Below are 19,681 nucleotides of genomic sequence, written 5' to 3'. Positions count from 1 at the left end.
ATGTCAGCGGTTGTTGAGAGAGAGAAGTCACAACCTGAGAGACAAATGTCAGCGGTTTTTTTGGATAGAGAAGTCACAATCTAAAGTGCGATCATTGTTTGATGCATGCTATGCTTAGGGATGCATATTAGATCTTTGTCTGAGTTGCCAGATGCCGCACTTGCTTTTGATAAAATGTACATGTTTGGCGATCGATTATGTAGTTTAGTACTGTCTGTAGCTGGCGATGACCCAAGTTTTCATTGAGTGAATAGGCTAATTACATAAAAGAAATCGTGGGGAGTCGAAGGCCCTTTATTCTATTGCCGGCCAGCGGTTGTTAGGATGTTGCAATATGAGAGACAAATCATGTCAATGCGGTTGTTGGGATAAGAGGTGTCTACCTGAGAGACGTCACAGCGGGTTATACATGGACCCGTTTATTCTTTGATTAATCGAAATCGGCACAAAGGCGAAGACAGCACAGCCGGTAACGTCGATACCATCGGACAACTTGGTGGCGCCAACTCATTGCCCATCCAGATTGAGCTTAAATACATTGAATGGCATCGAAAGACAATGTGTATGAGGAGAATTCATTAAGTTGCGGATCTCAAACGAATTTCATGGACTCGCGGCAGTATGAATAACACAACATCGGAAGCTTTTGAGCAGAGATTGGGAGTCTGGGATTTTGTTGTCATTGTCAGCTACTTCGTAGCTTGCCTTGCTGTCGGAATATACGTGAGTAGCATGACGAAGTTTAATTTAACCTGGTGTAGAATACACCATCTTGGCCATAAATCAGGTTTTGTGCAGGACCGAAAAAGTGAACAGTAGCCCATGATTTCCTTAGGATGGTGTAGAAAATGATCATAGACCTAAGATATGACTAGGATGACTGGTTGCAACTACTCATACATTCTGAAATCCTCCGCAACAGTAGTGTCAAAAATATATAAGGCGTTGATAGCAATAAAGGCCAAGTTTCCACTGATCAGTTTGAAGGCCATGCACTTCAACTGATAGAGAATCATTAACTATGTTGCCTCTCGTCTTATTCTCGTATAAACAGGTTTTGACAATACTCAGGATTGTGGTATCACGAGGAAAGAAGGTGCCGTCCCAGTCCACCGGTCGAATAGAAACCAAGTTAAAATGGCGTTTAAAATGGCGTTTATTACCAACCTGTTGGCTCCCCAGTCACCTTCCATTTTACACAGTACAGTAGTTACCATCATCAAATAGCACCAGACAATGTAAAAAAAATCAAAATCTGACTGAATTATCACGCAACTCTTATTTCAATACCGACCACTAGACCCTCCATGCAGCGATCATTTTTGTGCAGTGCCAACTTCTTTCAGTCTCTATGCCGTCCGAATCGTGGTACGGTGACCGGCTACTTCCTGGCGGGTCGGCACATGACCTGGCTCCCCGTCGGCGCCTCCTTATTCGCCAGTAACATCGGGAGTGAGCATTTCATTGGACTGGCGGGATCGGCCGCAGCCAAGGGACTGGGCGTTGCAGCGTTTGAATTTCAGGTATGATAAGACATGGTCAGATTTGTAGCCGACCATTATTTTTCTCAAACTAGAGCTACCATCGCTCACTTTATTGCAATTTACGGAGTCTCGATCTCTGCATTATCGGCATTAGCCTCGAAGACCTTGCCAAATACAATGCAAAATGATCCACACATTATATTGGATACTGAACTACTTAGCGCAACCTCCATCCAAAATCAACACGAATTTTGAAATAGTTATTCACAGCATTTGGAAAAGTCACGGTCCTGCTTGAAGACTTTTTTGTATGAAAAACCAACATATCTCTGCCCAAGTTGTCCCTTTAAGCCAGTTTCCTTTCCACTTTCAGGCATGCCCTTTATTTCATTTAATGGTATGGGTTTTCCTTCCTGTTTATATTGCAAGTGGGGTAAGTGCAATGATCTGTTTGCCCCTTTATGGACATTTGCCACCATCATGCAACTCTTGCGTCAAAGAATCAGCCCAAACAGCGACATAAGACTGTATGCCTATCACCGATAGTGGCACAACCATAAAAGGTGGTCCAAATGGACCAAGCGCTTTTACCGGTGTTCAGCAAAATAGCAATCCCAAATTCTGAAGCGAGTGCCACGGACGTCCCTGCGCATATTGACGTCCGTGCAGTCCATTTCGTCATCCTATTCACTAGGGTGAGGGACGAAGCCGGTCCCACTGCGTCCGGAGTGATGTGCTAACGAGAAGAAACGATAAGGCTTTTAAAGGAGAACATTTTTTTGTCCAAAACGTATATGAGTACCCTAATTCACTCATTCCCCTTTTAGGTGTGCACAATCCCCGAGTACATGACCAAGCGGTTCGGAGGTGGCCGGATACAGGTCTACCTGGCATTTCTATCTCTTCTTCTCTACATTTTCACAAAAATCTCGGTGAGTCACGTCTTCTTCTTAAATTTTCTTCTTGAAATGATATTTTTCGCATTTCCTCTCTTCGATTTAATAATCTGTAAGCAACTATATTTCGATTTTTAAGTTAACATAATTATTTTCTCGATGTCCATTCTTCCAGCACTAGTTCTAGGGCGACCTACTACATAGTACATGTATATACTGATCAGTTCAGTGGCTCATTCTTACGACAGACGGCTTTACGAGGTCGCGGACAGGTGCTAAACTTGCTGCTGGTCGCGACCTACTTAGTTATTTTGTAGGTGAACATGTTTGCCGGGTCGTTGTTCATTCAGCAAGCTCTTGGCTGGGACATCTACACCTCCATTCTACTGCTCCTTGCCTTCACAGCGGTTTTCACTGTCACAGGTAGGCTAAACCACATTTTGCCTTAAATTCTTCGCGAAAGGAAGATTACAACAATGTAAATTTTTTTCATGAAGTTAACTCATTGAGCTTTAATCGCAACTAAAGTAAAAACCAATTGCCAAGAAGGTCGAATTGGTAGGCGGCGCATTCTGGCTCATCGGGTGTGATTGTGAAGTGCTCAATAATGCACTGTCAGGACATCTCTCCTGACCCTCATTGTATTGACATTTCTTAGCTTCCAGACAACGCGCGGAGGCTACGGAGGCAATACCGCTGGAAGTTCAATAAAGTGTCAAGATTGAATAGCTGTTGCTTCTTCCAAATGATTTCAGGTGGTTTGGCTGCGGTCATTTACACTGACACCCTACAGACGTTCGTCATGGTGATAGGTGCCACAGTCTTAGCTGTCCTCAGCTATATCAAAGTTGGTGGATTCACCGGAATCTACGAGAAGTACCCAACAGCAATAGCAAATACAACCCTTGAAAGTAACTCGACGTGTGGGTATCCATCGCCGCAAGCCTTCAAGGTGCTGAGAGGGCCTCTGGACGACGAAATTCCATGGCCAGGTTTCTTCTTCGGGGAAATCCCGATGGCAATATGGTACTTGTGTACAGATCAGGTAAGTCGAATAAACATGACTTTCTGCTGCAATGTTTTGAGGCCAAGGAGATTTTTGTAAATTGACTGGACTAGCAGTCGGAAGGGAACTTGTATGGGAAAAGGTATAAAAAATATGTGACATTGGATGACATGATACGGTTTAGAGGTTTAACCCTTGCTTGGTCATTTGCCTTTGGCCGGCAATGTCTTCCTAAATCAACCTACGGTTGACTAGTGTCAAATGAGCATTTGGAAGGGAACCTGTATGGAAAAAAGATAAAAATGTGCCTTCGGTCGGCAAAGTCTAAAACAACCGCACCTAAATCCTTCTAAACATTAGATCCGGGTGCAGGAGGTAGAGATTGATGTATCCTAACAAACGATTTCGTCATCAGGATTATGAGAAAGCTTGCGATTATGAGAAAAGCAGGGAGTCGCTCTGCGAAATAGCATCACAAGCAAAGCTTATCAAGCCAGGTATATTTTGTCATCATTTTGAAACCGTGTGATATTATGTTATTCAGATGATAGTCCAAAGGGCCCTTGCTGCCAAGAGCCTCTCCCATGCCCAGGGAGGGGCAATCCTAACCTCGTTCCTAAAGTTCTTACCACTTTACATCATCATATTCCCAGGAATGATAAGTCGTATCTTATACCCAGGTAAGACACTCAACATAATTTGAACACAATTTGCAATATTTGGCGGCCATATGCTATTTGTGTTCTGTGACTATGCCTGGAGATCAAATCTGGTGCAAACATTTTGAAGACTCTCTTTTAATTCTGAGATCAGGCAAACTGAAGATAAACTAGGCGGAATTTTATGGTTCTTACATATTCTGTATATTTTAAAAAAAATTGAGCCGTTGAGATGGTATGTTAGGTTGAAGCTGTTGTTAGGATAAAATTGTGGATTGTTTTCCCCGACTGAAAAATGTGACACATTTGTTACTTTTTAGATGAGGTCGCCTGTTCAGATCCCGATTTATGCTACGAGATCTGTCGGAGTCGGATGGCCTGCACGAATATCGCCTACCCCCGATTGGTGCTCGGTCTCATGCCTATCGGACTCCGCGGGCTGATGATGGCGGTGATGCTAGCGGCTCTCATGACCAGTCTGACTTCCATCTTCAACAGCGCTAGTACTCTGTTCACCATGGACATCTACACCAAGATAAGGAAGAAGGCAACGACCAGGGAACTCATGGTGGTCGGAAGGTGAGACAGATGAAGAAAAGGCCAGCTTGAGAAAAGGCGATTCACTTCATTTTGGAAAAAGATCTAATTGCTTTAGGACTTTTCAAGTTCTAGCCAAAATAGTGGTGCCTAAGGTCGACCCACTCTTGAACTGTGAGAGGGATGCAACTCTGTGAGCTCAAGGACGTTAGGAATTCGAGCAAAACCCACCAACTGCTCTCAATTTCTTTGCAGAGTGTTCGTGCTTGTGATGATAGGCATCAGCATACTCTGGATTCCCATGATCAAAGAGTTCCAAGGCGGACAGCTCTTCATCTACGTCCAGGTGTTGAGCGCCCATCTTTCACCGCCCATCGCCGCAGTCTATCTCATCGCCATGTTCTGGAAGCGGGGAAACGAACAGGTAGGACCCGTCTCCCGCAGAATGGGACTAAACCTTCCAAAATAATAGAGCTTGGCGGTCGGTGATCCGAGGTGCTCTGCAGGCAAGACCTTAACCAAATAGTCTTCTTCGTCCCAACGCAGTGGTGATCGGCCTCGTCCTGTCATCGAGGAAGACGAAATGGACTGCAAAGGAGTCTACCGTCGCAGACTCCCGAGGCAGTCACGGTCCGCCATTCGCTATCTTTTACATAGGTTTTCCTAGGGGAGGGACGGGGCCGATTCACAGCGTCCGGAGTGAGTCGTAGAGTACTCACAGAACGATGTGAATTCGTTTTGTATCACTTTCGATGCCAATCGCTTTATAGTAGTAAGTCGAGGAGACAGAATATCAGTCAGACCAGCGAACTTGGTCCTTTCTGTACTTTTATTGCAAGGCATAAAACGCAATGGAAGTAACCAGGTAGCCAAGGCCTATACATGTCTTAACCGGCTGCAAATTTGGCTTAGTTGCACGGTTACATCGAACAATCTTTCTGTAGTATTCTACGTCCAGTACTGCCTATTGCAGTCCTTGCCCTTGTCACTTCAGGGCGCATTCTACGGCTTATTGATCGGCTTCATCATCGGCGTGGTCAGAATGATCATGGATTTCATCTACATCGCCCCGAAATGCGGCGAACCCGACAACAGACCTTCCATCGCCAAGGACTTTCATTACATGTACTTTGCTCTCGTGCTGTTCTGGGTGGTTGTAATCGTCAATGTGGTTGTTAGCCTGATGACTAGGCCACCAGAACCAGAGATGGTAAGGTTTATCGATGTCTGCTTTTATGAGTATGTTACAATATTTTCTGCAGACTTCACACACTTCTTTCTAAAAAAAGGGTTTTTTTCGGCAGATTTCTCCAACCTCTACTACTTGTACAGATCATTCCTACGAGGATTATTGCTTGATTATTCTCACGGGCATCATTGGAGGAGGATGGGGGATTCTAGAGTCACAACTGGGGGTGAACCTCCTTGGTCTTATCGCTCAGTGAACTAAGCCGAGTTGTCTTGACACCTCAGTGCCGCAGGTGCTGTTTGGCTAGTTTCCATTTTCGTTCCATTTTCTATGCGATCTCCTTTGGTTTCAGCTCCATCGTACCACTTACTGGACTAGAAACGAACACAAAGACCTGATCGAAAATTCCGAGGAAATGAAAGAGATTGCCGAGGAGGTGGATGAAAGGTCGTCCGATCACTTGGACGACAGGCCAGCTAATCACGTGGACGACAGGTTTACCAATCACGTGGACGAAAGCACAGCTGATGCAGACGACAAGTTCATGAATGAAGGAAATCTGGAGGACGGGGAATCTTTGCAATATGTTGGCTTTCAGGATGAAAAAGGTAGGACAGAACCTCGAAAGGAAAATGCATTGCAAAGTTTCTTTTTCCAGCCAGGTTCCCTTCTGATTGCTCATTTGTCATTCAATCAGGTTGATTAAAAATATTATCTGTGCAGGCGTCCTTATCATCGCCAAGGCAATTTGAGGATTTCCCCAGAGAAGGAGCCAAGCAGCCCTTACATCTTCTTATCCAGGCCTCGCACTCTTAATATTTGAAGTGGCAGAGAAGGTGATCATTCAAATGGCTCACGATAACAATGAACCCTATGATTTCAGATGACAATCCTCCAGCAAGGAAGTCCGTGCTCCGCCGGGTCTATGACAACTTCTGTGGCTTCGATGACAGCACTGAAGCACAGATCAAGCTCCGCGAACAAGAGGCCCACCTCAGAGGCTTAGCTGCCTTAAAACAAGACAAGATGGTGAAAATGGCACTCAAGATAATGCGGGATATCACTATTGCTATAACCATCTTTCTGTACGGGTATTATTCGGCTCCTCAGAATTTTGTACACTCGGCCCTGATGACATATGGGAACATCTCTACTTGAGTTCGAGTGGTCTCCTGCAAGATGTGTATTCCATGCAAAAGTAACTCTACTATACTGCACTGTATAAGTAACATTTTCTCCAGTCTGGGTTCCAAGGGTCATTTGGGAAATGCCAAAATCCTCTGCGGAAGGACCAGAGTCTGTGTAACGTTTTTGAGAATTACCGTTTCCGAGTGTTTCCTCTCATTGTTTGGGAACGCTAAATGATAGATTGACATGTTTTACTGTGTTTCCCCATTGAAAAATCATGGTCTCTCTAGCTGTCTATTGTGAGTAAACACTGAAATACGGAAGACAACCAAACATGTTACACCGGCAATAAAGTGAAAGGATTTCAGCTGAACTAGAAAGCAACACTCAGGGGAAGGATTAACAGAATGCAGAGAGACCACGATTTCATTGTAGGGCGTATTTCATAATGTGAACAAGTAATATGTATCTTGACTTTTAATCTGTAAATAATAATCAGAAAAATGTTGCTGATGCTTATTGTGAACTCATGCCTGTATTCTCGTTGTGAGGTTATCTAACCAAGACTAATCTGGGATGAATGGAAATTTTCATAAACACCTGGGAATCTCTTCCCCGGACACAGCAATGATAAGGATGATTGTCCATTATAAGTCACCAGAGGTTACACCAAAGTGGATACATTTAGGTGATTGGGGGGGGGGGGCCTTCCAGCAGTCTGCAATTGGCCTGCATTGGGTGTCATTGCAGGAGTAAGGAACAGGCCTGCGGTAAGCAAAAAATTCACCAAAGGGAATGTCATTTCAAAAGGAGTCCACAGCGAGGAAAATGGTTTCAACACTAAATCTAGGGTGCAATACTTTACAGCTGGAAAATGACAGACGACCATTGATTTCACCAAGGTAATGTTTTATTACTGAGATCATCTACATTATTTGGTGACAAACATTTACATACTTCTCCTTGGAAGAAATCAAACTCTTCTTGTGTCTCTCCACACCTACCAGTAACGTCATACAACAAAACCCATTGTTGCTCAATGCATCTCAACTGGCTATTTTGTCGTGTGGCATCCTAGGGAATTCTTAATCTCTCAACCCACCAAGATCCTGTGGCAGAGGTAGAAATTGTGAGTTCTTAAAAACAGCCAGTGCACCAGCTAACAAGTACAAGTGACACAGTATACCAATATTCGACACAGCAGCACACCAGCTAACAAGTACAAGTGACATGATGTACTGATACTCCACACAGCAGCACACCAGCTGTCAAGTACAAGTGACATGATGTACGGATACTCCACACAGCAGCACACCAGCTGTCAAGTACCAGTGACATGATGTACTGATACTCCATACAGCAGCACACCAGCTGTCAAGTACCAGTGACATGATGTACTGATACTCCATACAGCAGCACACCAGCTGACAAGTACAAGTGACATGATGTACTGATACTCCATACAGCAGCACACCAGCTGTCAAGTACCAGTGACATGATGTACTGATACTCCATACAGCAGCACACCAGCTGTCAAGTACCAGTGACATGATGTACTGATACTCCATACAGCAGCACACCAGCTGTCAAGTACCAGTGGCATGATGTACTGATACTCCTCACAGCAGCGCACCAGCTGACAAGTACAAGTGACATGATGTACTGATACTCCATACAGCAGCACACCAGCTGACAAGTACAAGTGACATGATGTACTGATACTCCATACAGCAGCACACCAGCTGACAAGTACAAGTGACATGATGTACTGATACTCCATACAGCAGCACACCAGCTGACAAGTACAAGTGACATGATGTACTGATACTCCATACAGCAGCTCACCAGCTGACAAGTACAAGTGACATGATGTACTGATACTCCATACAGCAGCACACCAGCTGTCACGTACAAGTGACATGATGTACTGATACTCCATACAGCAGCACACCAGCTGACAAGTACAAGTGACATGATGTACTGATACTCTATACAGCAGCACACCAGCTGTCAAGTACCAGTGACATGATGTACTGATACTCCATACAGCAGCGCACCAGCTGACAAGTACAAGTGACATGATGTACTGATACTCCATACAGCAGCACACCAGCTATCAAGTACCAGTGACATGATGTACTGATACTCCATACAGCAGCTCACCAGCTGACAAGTACAAGTGACATGATGTACTGATACTCCATACAGCAGCACACCAGCTGTCAAGTACAAGTGACATGATGTACTGATACTCCATACAGCAGCACACCAGCTATCAAGTACCAGTGACATGATGTACTGATACTCCATACAGCAGCACACCAGCTGTCAAGTACAAGTGACATGATGTACTGATACTCCATACAGCAGAGCACCAGCTGACAAGTATAAGTGACACAGTGTACTGATAAACTATGATAGGCCACACCGCAACACAAAAACTAACAAGCACCAGATTATGATATACTGATAGACTACACAGTAGTGGTAGTACAAGTGTTATCACCTCCTCATAAATAACTTTACAAAATTGTGCCACGCCTAACAAATCAGACTTTTCTTGAATGGAAAGACCACGTCGCAGCCAAAAACACGGTTAGTTTTTGTAAAAGTACTTTAGAAACTTTTTTTTTAGCAAATCGAGGTTAGACCAACCTTGGATTCAAAGAAGAGTCAATCTAACTGATATGTTCAATCTCACAAAACAGATAACGCGCACATTAGTTGGACTTACAGCACATTTCATTATGCCAACAAGACCTAACTGAACATTACCATTCAATAACTTAATTATCTATACTTTGCTACAAAAATAGATAATCAAAAATGTATCTACACACATATAAAAGATCATGATCTTCATATAACTATGATTGTATACACAGGTATTAACAAAAAGAGCACAGTAACCTGGGTAATGTTCCAGAATATTGTTTTCAGCAGATAAAATCTAGCTAACTGATCTTTCATCCGCACGGGAGTTTTTGAACAGGTAATGAGATGATACGTTTTTGTGGGTGATGAAATTCTGAAAGTCGCCTAATGTGTTGGTCATGCGAAATTCACTTTTAAAGGGCCACTACAGGCAGCTGCTAGGTAGGCAAGATAAAGTTACCCAATGTCGCCAATAGGGGTCTCTCCCATCTCACAGTATGTCAAAACTATTCACACTTGTAGAATGAATATATTAGCGCTGAATCTAACATGACCCAGTGCCGTTACTGTGGACATTAGTCACCCGAAGATGGCCAATTCAACCCCGCTGCTCCTGCCTAGAGTCCCCCTTTAAACTCGCACTAACTATTGAATTTTGGCAGCATTACATTGTACACTCGCACGAACTATTGAATTTTGGCAGCATTGCATTGTACACTTGCACTTATTATCGAATATTGGCAGCAAACATGGAATTAATTCCCTTGCAAATGGAAAAGAGTAAATTCACAAACGTTTGGCTTTGTAAACATTCCCGGTTCGCAGTATCTACACAAGCAACTAACATCCAGGGCCTGGTTGTTCAATACAAGTGTTGTTACTAATGCTGGCATTTACTTAGTGTTGTTACTAACGCTGGCATTTACTTAACTTGGCATTAAATCTGAAGGCTTAACTGAAAGAGGTAAGGCCAAGGTAAGTTAACACCAGTGGTTAGACACAAAACTTGTTTTGACCAACCAAGCCCCGACTCTAAATCTGATTTCTGGCTCAATTTCTTCAAACTCTTTGTAAACATTATTACAAAACTGCAACTGAAGCGAGTAAACCATTTCATTTATGACATTACCCAATTTAAAAATGATTTGGTCGTGCACTGCATCTCAATAGATCCTAGAAAATGATTCAATTGCATAGAGCTGCAACTGGCAATTGAGATCGCACAAGCTAAGAATCGCGTGTCGAGTGAAAGACCCTGGTGATTCCTGTTCGAAGTTTAGCTGCCCAGTCGACAGTTGGACCCAGAATCTCTTGGTTATGAGTGGTGTGTTCTGTTTGGTGTATACTTCTAAATGCAAAATTAAAGATATATTCAAATTGATATTCTTCATTATATCATCATCATATTAAATACTACAAAATGACTATGAAAGCCACGTTCACCATACAAAATCTGGTTCCTTCACCATCCCTCCCTCCTGAGCTTGAAGTAGATTCTCCAAGACCCAAACTTTGCACAAGTAACATTATGTACTGAAATAAAATAAATGTATATAGGAATGATAATGATATAGGAACATAATATTGGAATGAAAACAAAGTGCTTACAAAAAGCAAATACAAATTTAACAACTTCTCAAGTTTGATTACCAATAAAATAGCAAAAACCATACTCTTCTTAAAAAGAAAAAGACAACAGACTGATTCTTGGGATTGGCAGTTATACTGTCAGTATCGCACAACACAATACATCACACATGATAGCATTTGTAACCAGTTTGATATAATGTTGGGGTTGACCAACATTACACAAATACAATGATAGCATTTGTAACCAGTTTGATATAATGTTAGGGTTGACCAACATTACACAAATACAATGATAGCATTTGTAACCAGTTTGATATAATGTTGGGGTTGACCAACATTACACAAATACAATGATAGCATTTGTAACCAGTTTGATATAATGTTAGGGTTGACCAACATTACACAAATACAATGATAGCATTTGTAACCAGTTTGATATAATGTTAGGGTTGACCAACATTACACAAATACAATGATAGCATTTGTAACCAGTTTGATATAATGATGGGGTTGACCAACATTACACAAATACAATGATAGCATTTGTAACCAGTTTGATATAATGTTAGGGTTGACCAACATTACACAAATACAATGATAGCATTTGCAACCAGTTTGATATAATGTGGGGCTGACCACACACTACACATACAATTTGATATAATGTTGGCATTGACCACACATTACACAAATAGTTTGATATAACGTTGGCATTGAGCAAACATAAATAGCCAGTACTACATATTGTTGTAATTCAGTGGTTAAGGATGTTGCGTGGAGTCTGAAAACTCCACAAAAACTCCACTCTGAAGACTCCACAACATCCTGAACCAAATGTTCACGTTCTCTCGCTCTTCCCTACAATTTCAAAGCCAATCCTAAATAGCCATTTTCATAATGAATAGCACATGCCCCTAAATTACCATACACAGAACTATGACGGCATATAAAAATTGCCGAAAAACACCAATTGTCCTTTTTTAATTTTCAATTTCATTCTGGCACAACATTCGATATGACGAAGCCCTTTTCACAGATTAAGCCTATAAAAGCAGTCCAACAAGATCCTGAATGATTGCATTGCTCGGGAAACTTAAAGGCCTATGTCGTTCGTAAAAGATTTTGAATTTGTAATTGAATTTAAAAACCTCCCAATTGCGGAAATATATACTAAATATAAATAATGAATGATTGCATTGCTCGGGAAACTTAAAGGCCTACACCGTTCGTTAAAGATTTTGAATTTGTAATTGAATTTAAAAACGTCCAATTGCGGAAATACATACTAAATATAAATTTCAACATTGTCATTGTGTAGACAGATAAACAAATATTATGAATACCAAGTTTAAACAAATTTGTACACATAATAACTGCACTACGGCATTGTGTATTAGTGGATTTCTATTTAACTGGGCCACGAGTAATTACGAACAGCGTACCCCTTTAAGAAAAAAACCCCAACGCCTCCGGTGATAAGTTACTATTGTTGAGGTGTTTATTTTCAGCGTCCATATGTACTAGCATTATCAAAGTTTGTTGGAGGTGTATAATAAGAGCTTGCTGGCATTGAAGGAGCTGAGAAGAACCCGTATAGGAACACAGCTATGGTCACTATCGTGGCCAGCATCAATTGAAGTCCACATTTGGCACGTTTATCCTGCTTTAGGCCTTGAATGCCTTTCAAATGAGCTTCCTGCTCCATTTTTCTCTTCTGGCCTTCATCCGTGTCGTCAAAGCCGCAAAACCAGTTGAATGCTCGTCGAAGAACTGTCAGTTTTTTCTCTGGCGTTTTAACAACTGAAACAACATGCACAGAATGAGATTACAACATAAACACCCATCGATGTATAAAAGTGGACAGAAAACTCTTTCTGAATCAATGTTTCAATATTTCATGCAACCTCCTGTGTACCACCTTAACCACTTGCTGCCGCAATAAAATTTGTCTTACCTTACCGCTCTGCCAGAATTAATTTCAGGAAAACGCCATTTGTTTGACTTTGCAGCGGCCATCGATCAAGTGCTGCCAGCTGGTGTTTTTGTGAAGAACGAAGCCTCCTAAGTTTCAGTTTACACTGGGGATTCCCCACGATTGTTTAGATAGGGGTTTGAGTACAGGATTTTACATGGAACAAACCTGTTGACAGCTGATGTATATATACGTCTTACGGCAGAGCGGTTTAGATAGAGTTCGCGTATATACATGTCTTACGGCATTAAGTGGTTAAAAAGAAATTGTGGTTAAAAATCTATTTTCTATCAGTAGCATGACTAATTGGATAAAAAGGCCAACTTTTCCCCAGCAGTCCTATCATCTAAATGACAGAACACAGATCTGTGGATGTCACAAATGAGGTCTTCCTCCATTCCCCCCAGCTAATGACACATGACAGCACAATTTTTTCTCAAAGCTTACTTACCAATTAATTCAAGAGACTCATGCTTATTATCTTTTGATGCGGATAGATCAGCATCCGATTTAACCCGACCGTTTTTGTCACATCTTGGCCCACCATTCTCCTCATCGTGTTTGGGGGGATCCATCAAGTCGCTATCTTCACATATAGTTTTCACTTCCTGATCCCCAGTTTCCTTTTCTTCCTCCGGCGTTTTTTCAAATCGCGTCCAGAATGTTGTTCGACAAAGCTGAAAATGTATTAAAAATCTTTAAAAATAAGGCTTCAGCAAGCTCCCAGAGAATTTAGGTTCTCAATGAGGTATTTACATGTACCGGTACAATCATTTTTGGACTCTTGAGATCTGGCGAGACCTTTCCAAGCTGTACTCTGCTCTGGGCAAGAGCGTTTATATCTGCTTCAAAACATTTTCAAAGGAAGTTTTTTGCTGGCACTACTAAATTCAATGCTCAGCGTATCAACGTTATAAGGTAAAAGCTTCAGCCAGATTGTCCTTTCCAGACTCTCCAGCCTATTACCTTGAATAAAAAGATCAATGGCCTTGTATTGGCGATGTAATGTCTAGGGCTAACATGAGGGCTACTGATAAAACTTACCATTTCTTTAGTAGGTGGCTGGGTTAAATAGCTCACCACAACCATAACAGCTCCAGAGAGCCAAAATAAGAATGTAGCAAAATACATATAATGGAAGTTTTTGATTATCGACGGCCGATCGTCTGGCATGCCACACTCTGGATCAACATACACAAAATCGAGGATCATTCGTATAAGGCCTGTAATGGCACCAACCATCAACCCAGAAAACGCACCCTGAAATTAGAAGAACCGATTATCATTATTGTTATAATGAATCACAGCGGGCACTTCTTAGGAAGAAGAGTGGATATCTTTTTTGATAAGTTCCAAATTTTAAAAGTAAGCTGTCTCTCATGTTCCTCACCATAACATAATAGACAATGAGTAAGCTTTTAACAACTTGGGTGCCCAATGACGTAGAACTACATCTTTACACCAAAGCATTAGGTGCCCAATGACGTAGAGCTACGTCTTTACACCAAACCATTAGGTGCCCAAGCCATAGATCCACGTCATCAAACAGGGGCCCCCATTGAAATACAAAATGTCCTGACCATCATCCCTTTGGCTGGATGCAAACAACACGAACCCCAAAGTTACCTTTTCATTTCCCCGCTTCCACAGAATGGCAACGAGGTAAACAGCAGCGATTGGTGGTGCCCAGTGAGCACTAAGCACCTGGATGTAAATGAAGAGCTGGCCCCCTTGGAACTTTTGGATGACAGGAATCCACACAATACCAATGATGACCATTACAACGACAAATGCCCTGAAAACATGAAAGAAATATTGATGTTGATTTATATTAAGTTGATTAGAGGTGTTTTGATTCTGCAATGATTGCTATGCAGACAGTGTAGAGGCTGCTTTTCATTTCACCACTATTGTTACTTTAAATACAGTGGAACCCCCCTCAGCGGACACCTCCTAGTTTTGGTCCCAAATTGGCTGTTTCCATACATGGACTTCTAACCAGGACACCTCACTCTCTGGAGAGCACTTGCCAAGTTCCCGAAAGGTATCCCTAATAGAGAGATTTGACTGTATTACCTTCCAACTATCATCAACTCTTTTGTCTTGGCTTTCTGCCGAATCTTCCTGTAGATGTCCATGGTAAAGAGAGTACTAGCACTGTTGAAAATGGAGGTCAGATCACTCATTAGGGCAGCGAGCATGACAGCCAGCATCACACCGCGAAGACCTAAAAATAGATTTCTGACATTACAGTAATGAACATTACAGTAATGGAACATTACAGTGACATCAGCCAGTGCCTTGGTAGAGTAGTGGCTTGGATCTCTGACTAGCGAGAGGTCTCTGATTTGATCTGACTTGATATTGGACTCTGGGCAGGTCTCTTTGTCTAAGCAGATGCCTCACTCCAACCGAGTGTATAAATGTCATTTTGACCCTCAAGCTTTGGATGCTGACTCGGACATCGTCACACCAACCCTTGAAGAATATTACAGCAGGCAGCAGATTGGCTACAGTTTACTCACAGAGCATTGCTGTGCCAAAAGCCTAACTACTGCCCAGTCTGACGATCTTGGCAACGGAAGTACCTTTGGGTTTCAAGGGAGGTACAAGAGACGACAGCTAGGTTTATAAGAGACAGAGGCCTTGTTCTGTTGTAAATGAAAGTAAATCGTAGTTCATTAAACGCAATGAAGAAGAAGGCCTTCACATGTTGAATGCGACTTCAGAAAAAAAACTTCAAAATAAGAACAACATGGCTTGGCGTTAATATGGCATGGCATGGCATGGCATGGCGGCAACGTACTTACCAATTGGCATGACACCGAGGACTAGTTTTGGATAGGCAATATTGGAACAACCGGACCTGCTCTGACAGATACGAAAACACTCATCTGGGTCTGTACACCCAACCTCATCTGTAAAGATCAAGGATTTAAACGTGATTAAATATTTTATATAAGTGTACATGTATACAGTAGAACCTCTCCATCAGTCACCCTCAGGACTGACAAGTGATGTCCTTAATTGAGAGCTGTCCTGATTAGAGAGGTAAAATTAAATGGAAACTACTAATTTAGGACAAAAACTAGCGTATTCCAATCGACTGCTCTCACCTGGGAACAAAACACGACTGATCATCCCCGGCATGACAATCACAAATAGCGGGAGAAGTTTCAGGAAGCCCGTCAGGATTGTTCCGCCTTGAGCATGGGAGAGACTCTTTGCTGCCAACGCCCTCTGCACCATCAACTGCAAACAAACAGAATTGATTAAAGACCTACGTCGTTCGTTACAATTCGTGAATTGAATTTGAAAATTTCCAATTCTGTAAATACGTAATAAGTTGCACCATTTCAAGTGTGTTGACAGATACAAAATACCATGAATGCCAAGTTTCAACAAATTTGTATGCATCATAACTGCACTACGGCATTATGTATCAGCTGCATTTCTCTTTCCTCAACCACTAGTAATTTCGAACGACGTCCCTCTTTATGATCTTGTGACGTCTCGAGATACTTAAGGTCCAAAGTAAGAACAATCAAAGAGCACACTGTTGTCTTAATTATGAGCAGCTGCCAATGCAATTGGCCTACATCTGCTTTTGATGACTGTATCCCAGCTCATTAACAAGTTAATGGCACTACAATGTAAACAGCAGCCTCAGAACATACTTTAAACCAAGACATATGCACCCATTACATCTTGTGGTTTTATGAAACTGCAACTATGGTGTACCGGTACTTTTAACTCAAGTGTTTTGAAAAACTTGTAACAGTAATTTTCAATTAGATTTTCCTTTTGCTGCAATATATTTTTGTGATTATTTGTAATCACGAAAAAATGCAAAGATTTAAGTACCTGTACCTATATTAATATCCACTACCATTTTTTTCTCAATTATTTCACAATGGCATTAACAAGTCAAAATTGAAATTCCCTGGGTCTCCTTCACGGCAGAGGAACAAAACCTACCTGGTCAGCGCACCAATACCAGATAGAAGCTGGCGTCTGCCCGAGCAGAAACCCTGGCCACGGCATATCTTTATCCCAAGGGTCTCGTAACATCTGAAAGGCTTTGGGATTTGGATAACCACAAGTGGAGTTGCTGTATTGAGTCGAGTTTGCAATGGCATTGGGGTATTGTTCTTTTAATCCTTGATATCCACCAACTCTTATAAAACCTGAAATAATGCGAGATGTAACAAGCATACTGCAGGTGACGGAGAGGTGTTTGTGATCTTTGATTATGAAATGCACTTGGAAAATACTTCATTCAAAAAGACATGTTTTAAGACTTGTTGCTAGGACATCTTGCACTGGTAATGCACAGCCACTAACTCGGTACTGAGTCAAAGCAATGATGAATCCACCACTCATCAACTCAAGCAAGTGGTCCAAAACCATATGATGACAAAATAAGGCCAGTTGGATCCATTTACAATATACACCCTAACAGAAAAGTAGACTACCAGATCTGTTGTATTGATCCAAGATTTCTTATACATTCGTAACGTTAAAATTTGACGATTTGCTCATTTTCACTTGGCGATGAATTTCACATTCACTGCCAAAGTGTAATCGTTAATGCATTATAGGTGCGATTTCCACACTTTTGGTGCATTCATGTAAATTGGGATCGCAAAAACTTTACAGTTTACAATAACCTCCTTATCTCTAGATTTTAAATCGATCAGAAACTAAACAATTTAAGGACAGCTACTTGTCAATTCTTCCAATGATTAGTGGAGAGGTTATTTGATTACATGCACGTGCCAGCCACACTGTTAGGTGGGTGCCAAAATTTGAATACTGGACTCAATCGTCTGATAAGAGGAGAATTTTAAGTGCAGGTTCAATTGAGCTAAATATAAATTACGATCTCCTTCCAGAATTGAATATCCCCGGGATCACAACACCAGAATTAAGAATGAGAAAACTTAAATGGGGTGAACTTTACTTTAAGGACAGCTACTTGTCAATTCTTCCAATGATTAGTGGAGAGGTTATTTGATTACATGCACGTGCCAGCCACACTGTTAGGTGGGTGCCAAAATTTGAATACTGGACTCAATCGTCTGATAAGAGGAGAATTTTAAGTGCAAGTTCAATTGAGCTAAATATAAATTACGATCTCCTTCCAGAATTGAATATCCCCGGCATCACAACACCAGAATTAAGAATGAGAAAACTTAAATGGGGTGAACTTTACCCCTCTTAAATACGCAAAAAACTTCATTGAGCATGTTGAGTCTCTGATGATATTGAGGGAAAAGTTTACTGTGAGATGGACCCCAGAAACTTCCATTTCTTAACAGTTTCGTCAGTCTCCAAAAGTCCTGACACCTGGTGTTGATTGGTGTCACTAAGCGAAGAGCGAGCTTCTCATTCTCACCATAAACTTTTCCCTCATAATGTCCATTTCATTCTTAAAGCCAGGTGAACAAAACAAGGCAGACACTAATAAACCATAATTATGATACACAGGTTGTGACAAGTAAAGTCATGTAATTGAAAACCGTGTCATTTATTCATTAATTGTTTGTCTTTCTTTTTAATTCAACCTCGTAATACTTACTCATGATTGCGAGGACCGAGGCCCCAATCACCATCACAAACGCTTGGAGGGTATCGGTGTATATCACAGCAGCAAGACCACCTGAATTACAATGCAGATTAATAATCACACACGAAAAAATTATGCAAGATGGATTAGACCACGAGTGACAAAAAATTCGTCTTTTAGATGGTACACTTTTGGGAGCAGCTAGCCTTAAACTTTTAGCTCCCTTTATAATTGACGCATAGCCTAGCCGTTTCATTTTGCACTTTTGTGGAGGGCTTACTGGAAAAAACGACATGGTTCCGCTTTTAGCGAAATAGGGAGCATTCATTGATGACTGAACTGGGCATGAAATGGTGTCTGGCATGGAAACGAAGAAAGGAAGACAAGATATCCCACCCCTTTTATGACTGCAAAAGGTCTACTATTATGCCCGGCTGCTTGGTATTTTTCCATCCCTGGAGATTTACTCCAGTTTTTATAAACTCATTCCTTTAGATCGTTCTTAAATCTTAATCATTTCGTTCAGTTGAGACATCCAGTAAAATGGTCTGTTGTCGGGATCAGACAAGAGGTCATTCCTGAAAAAAACTATTATTTCCAAGAAAAAACTATTATTTCCCGTTGACAGCCTTTGTGGCTGGAGATCGAAAGTTTTTATGTGGAGCCATTAACGATGTATACGTTCTGTTATCAAACTCTTTGAAATACACGACTTGTATTAAAGTTTATGATTTGTGATTATGAACGAGGTGACTATCTTTATAAATTGTTACAATGAAGATGATTTAATGTCGACATATACCCGTCAATGCTTGGTATGATGTCAAATATGTCAAAGAAATCAATAGATGAGATAATCATAATCTGGAATGTTCATCGGACGACTATAACAAGACTTAGAAGGGAGTATTTTCAACATTTAAATTTGTTTTCCTTCATAAAACAGATGTCAACTGTCTGCATAATAAGTCAGATTGAGGTATGTCTATTGAGGCG

At 41.4% G+C, this 19,681-nt stretch overlaps 2 protein-coding genes across 2 annotated transcripts in view; one reads left to right on the top strand and one right to left on the bottom strand.

Annotated features, from left to right (window-relative positions):
* The first annotated feature begins 316 nt into the window (after positions 1-316).
* On the top strand, positions 317-7,405 carry LOC135484705 (sodium/mannose cotransporter SLC5A10-like). The gene is made up of 12 exons (XM_064766347.1): positions 317-723; positions 1,347-1,523; positions 1,858-1,917; positions 2,312-2,416; positions 2,698-2,803; positions 3,136-3,425; positions 3,931-4,066; positions 4,366-4,624; positions 4,838-5,006; positions 5,577-5,792; positions 6,124-6,379; positions 6,655-7,405. Exons 1-12 carry the CDS (start codon positions 622-624, stop codon positions 6,927-6,929), a joined length of 2,151 nt encoding a protein of 716 aa, XP_064622417.1. The 5' UTR covers positions 317-621; the 3' UTR covers positions 6,930-7,405.
* Positions 7,406-7,768: 363 nt separating this feature from the next.
* LOC135485659 (sodium/mannose cotransporter SLC5A10-like) overlaps positions 7,769-19,681 on the bottom strand; it is a 20,173-nt gene continuing 8,260 nt past the window's right edge. The window contains exons 7-15 of the mRNA XM_064767982.1: positions 18,698-18,778; positions 17,095-17,303; positions 16,233-16,368; positions 15,927-16,034; positions 15,193-15,343; positions 14,743-14,911; positions 14,161-14,376; positions 13,568-13,793; positions 7,769-12,944 (exon numbers count right to left, since the gene is read on the bottom strand). Coding sequence (XP_064624052.1) covers positions 12,649-12,944; positions 13,568-13,793; positions 14,161-14,376; positions 14,743-14,911; positions 15,193-15,343; positions 15,927-16,034; positions 16,233-16,368; positions 17,095-17,303; positions 18,698-18,778 — 1,592 coding nt within the window. The 3' untranslated portion in view covers positions 7,769-12,648. The remainder of the gene's footprint in view (positions 12,945-13,567; positions 13,794-14,160; positions 14,377-14,742; positions 14,912-15,192; positions 15,344-15,926; positions 16,035-16,232; positions 16,369-17,094; positions 17,304-18,697; positions 18,779-19,681) is intronic.

This window comes from Lineus longissimus, chromosome 3 (assembly GCF_910592395.1).
Source record: "Lineus longissimus chromosome 3, tnLinLong1.2, whole genome shotgun sequence".
Taxonomy (NCBI): domain Eukaryota; kingdom Metazoa; phylum Nemertea; class Pilidiophora; order Heteronemertea; family Lineidae; genus Lineus; species Lineus longissimus.
Note: the sequence above shows the minus strand (reverse complement) of the source record. Positions and strands in the feature narration are given on the sequence as shown.

What these genes read in the sequence shown, in the direction of transcription:
- LOC135484705 (XM_064766347.1), top strand. Translation starts at nt 622, where the DNA reads ATGAATAACACAACATCGGAAGCTTTTGAGCAGAGATTGGGAGTCTGG. An exon ending in TTGCAGCGTTTGAATTTCAG is followed by an intron (nt 1,524 to 1,857) that starts GTATGATAAGAC and finishes TTCCACTTTCAG; the next exon opens with GCATGCCCTTTATTTCATTT. An exon ending in ACATTTTCACAAAAATCTCG is followed by an intron (nt 2,417 to 2,697) that starts GTGAGTCACGTC and finishes GTTATTTTGTAG; the next exon opens with GTGAACATGTTTGCCGGGTC.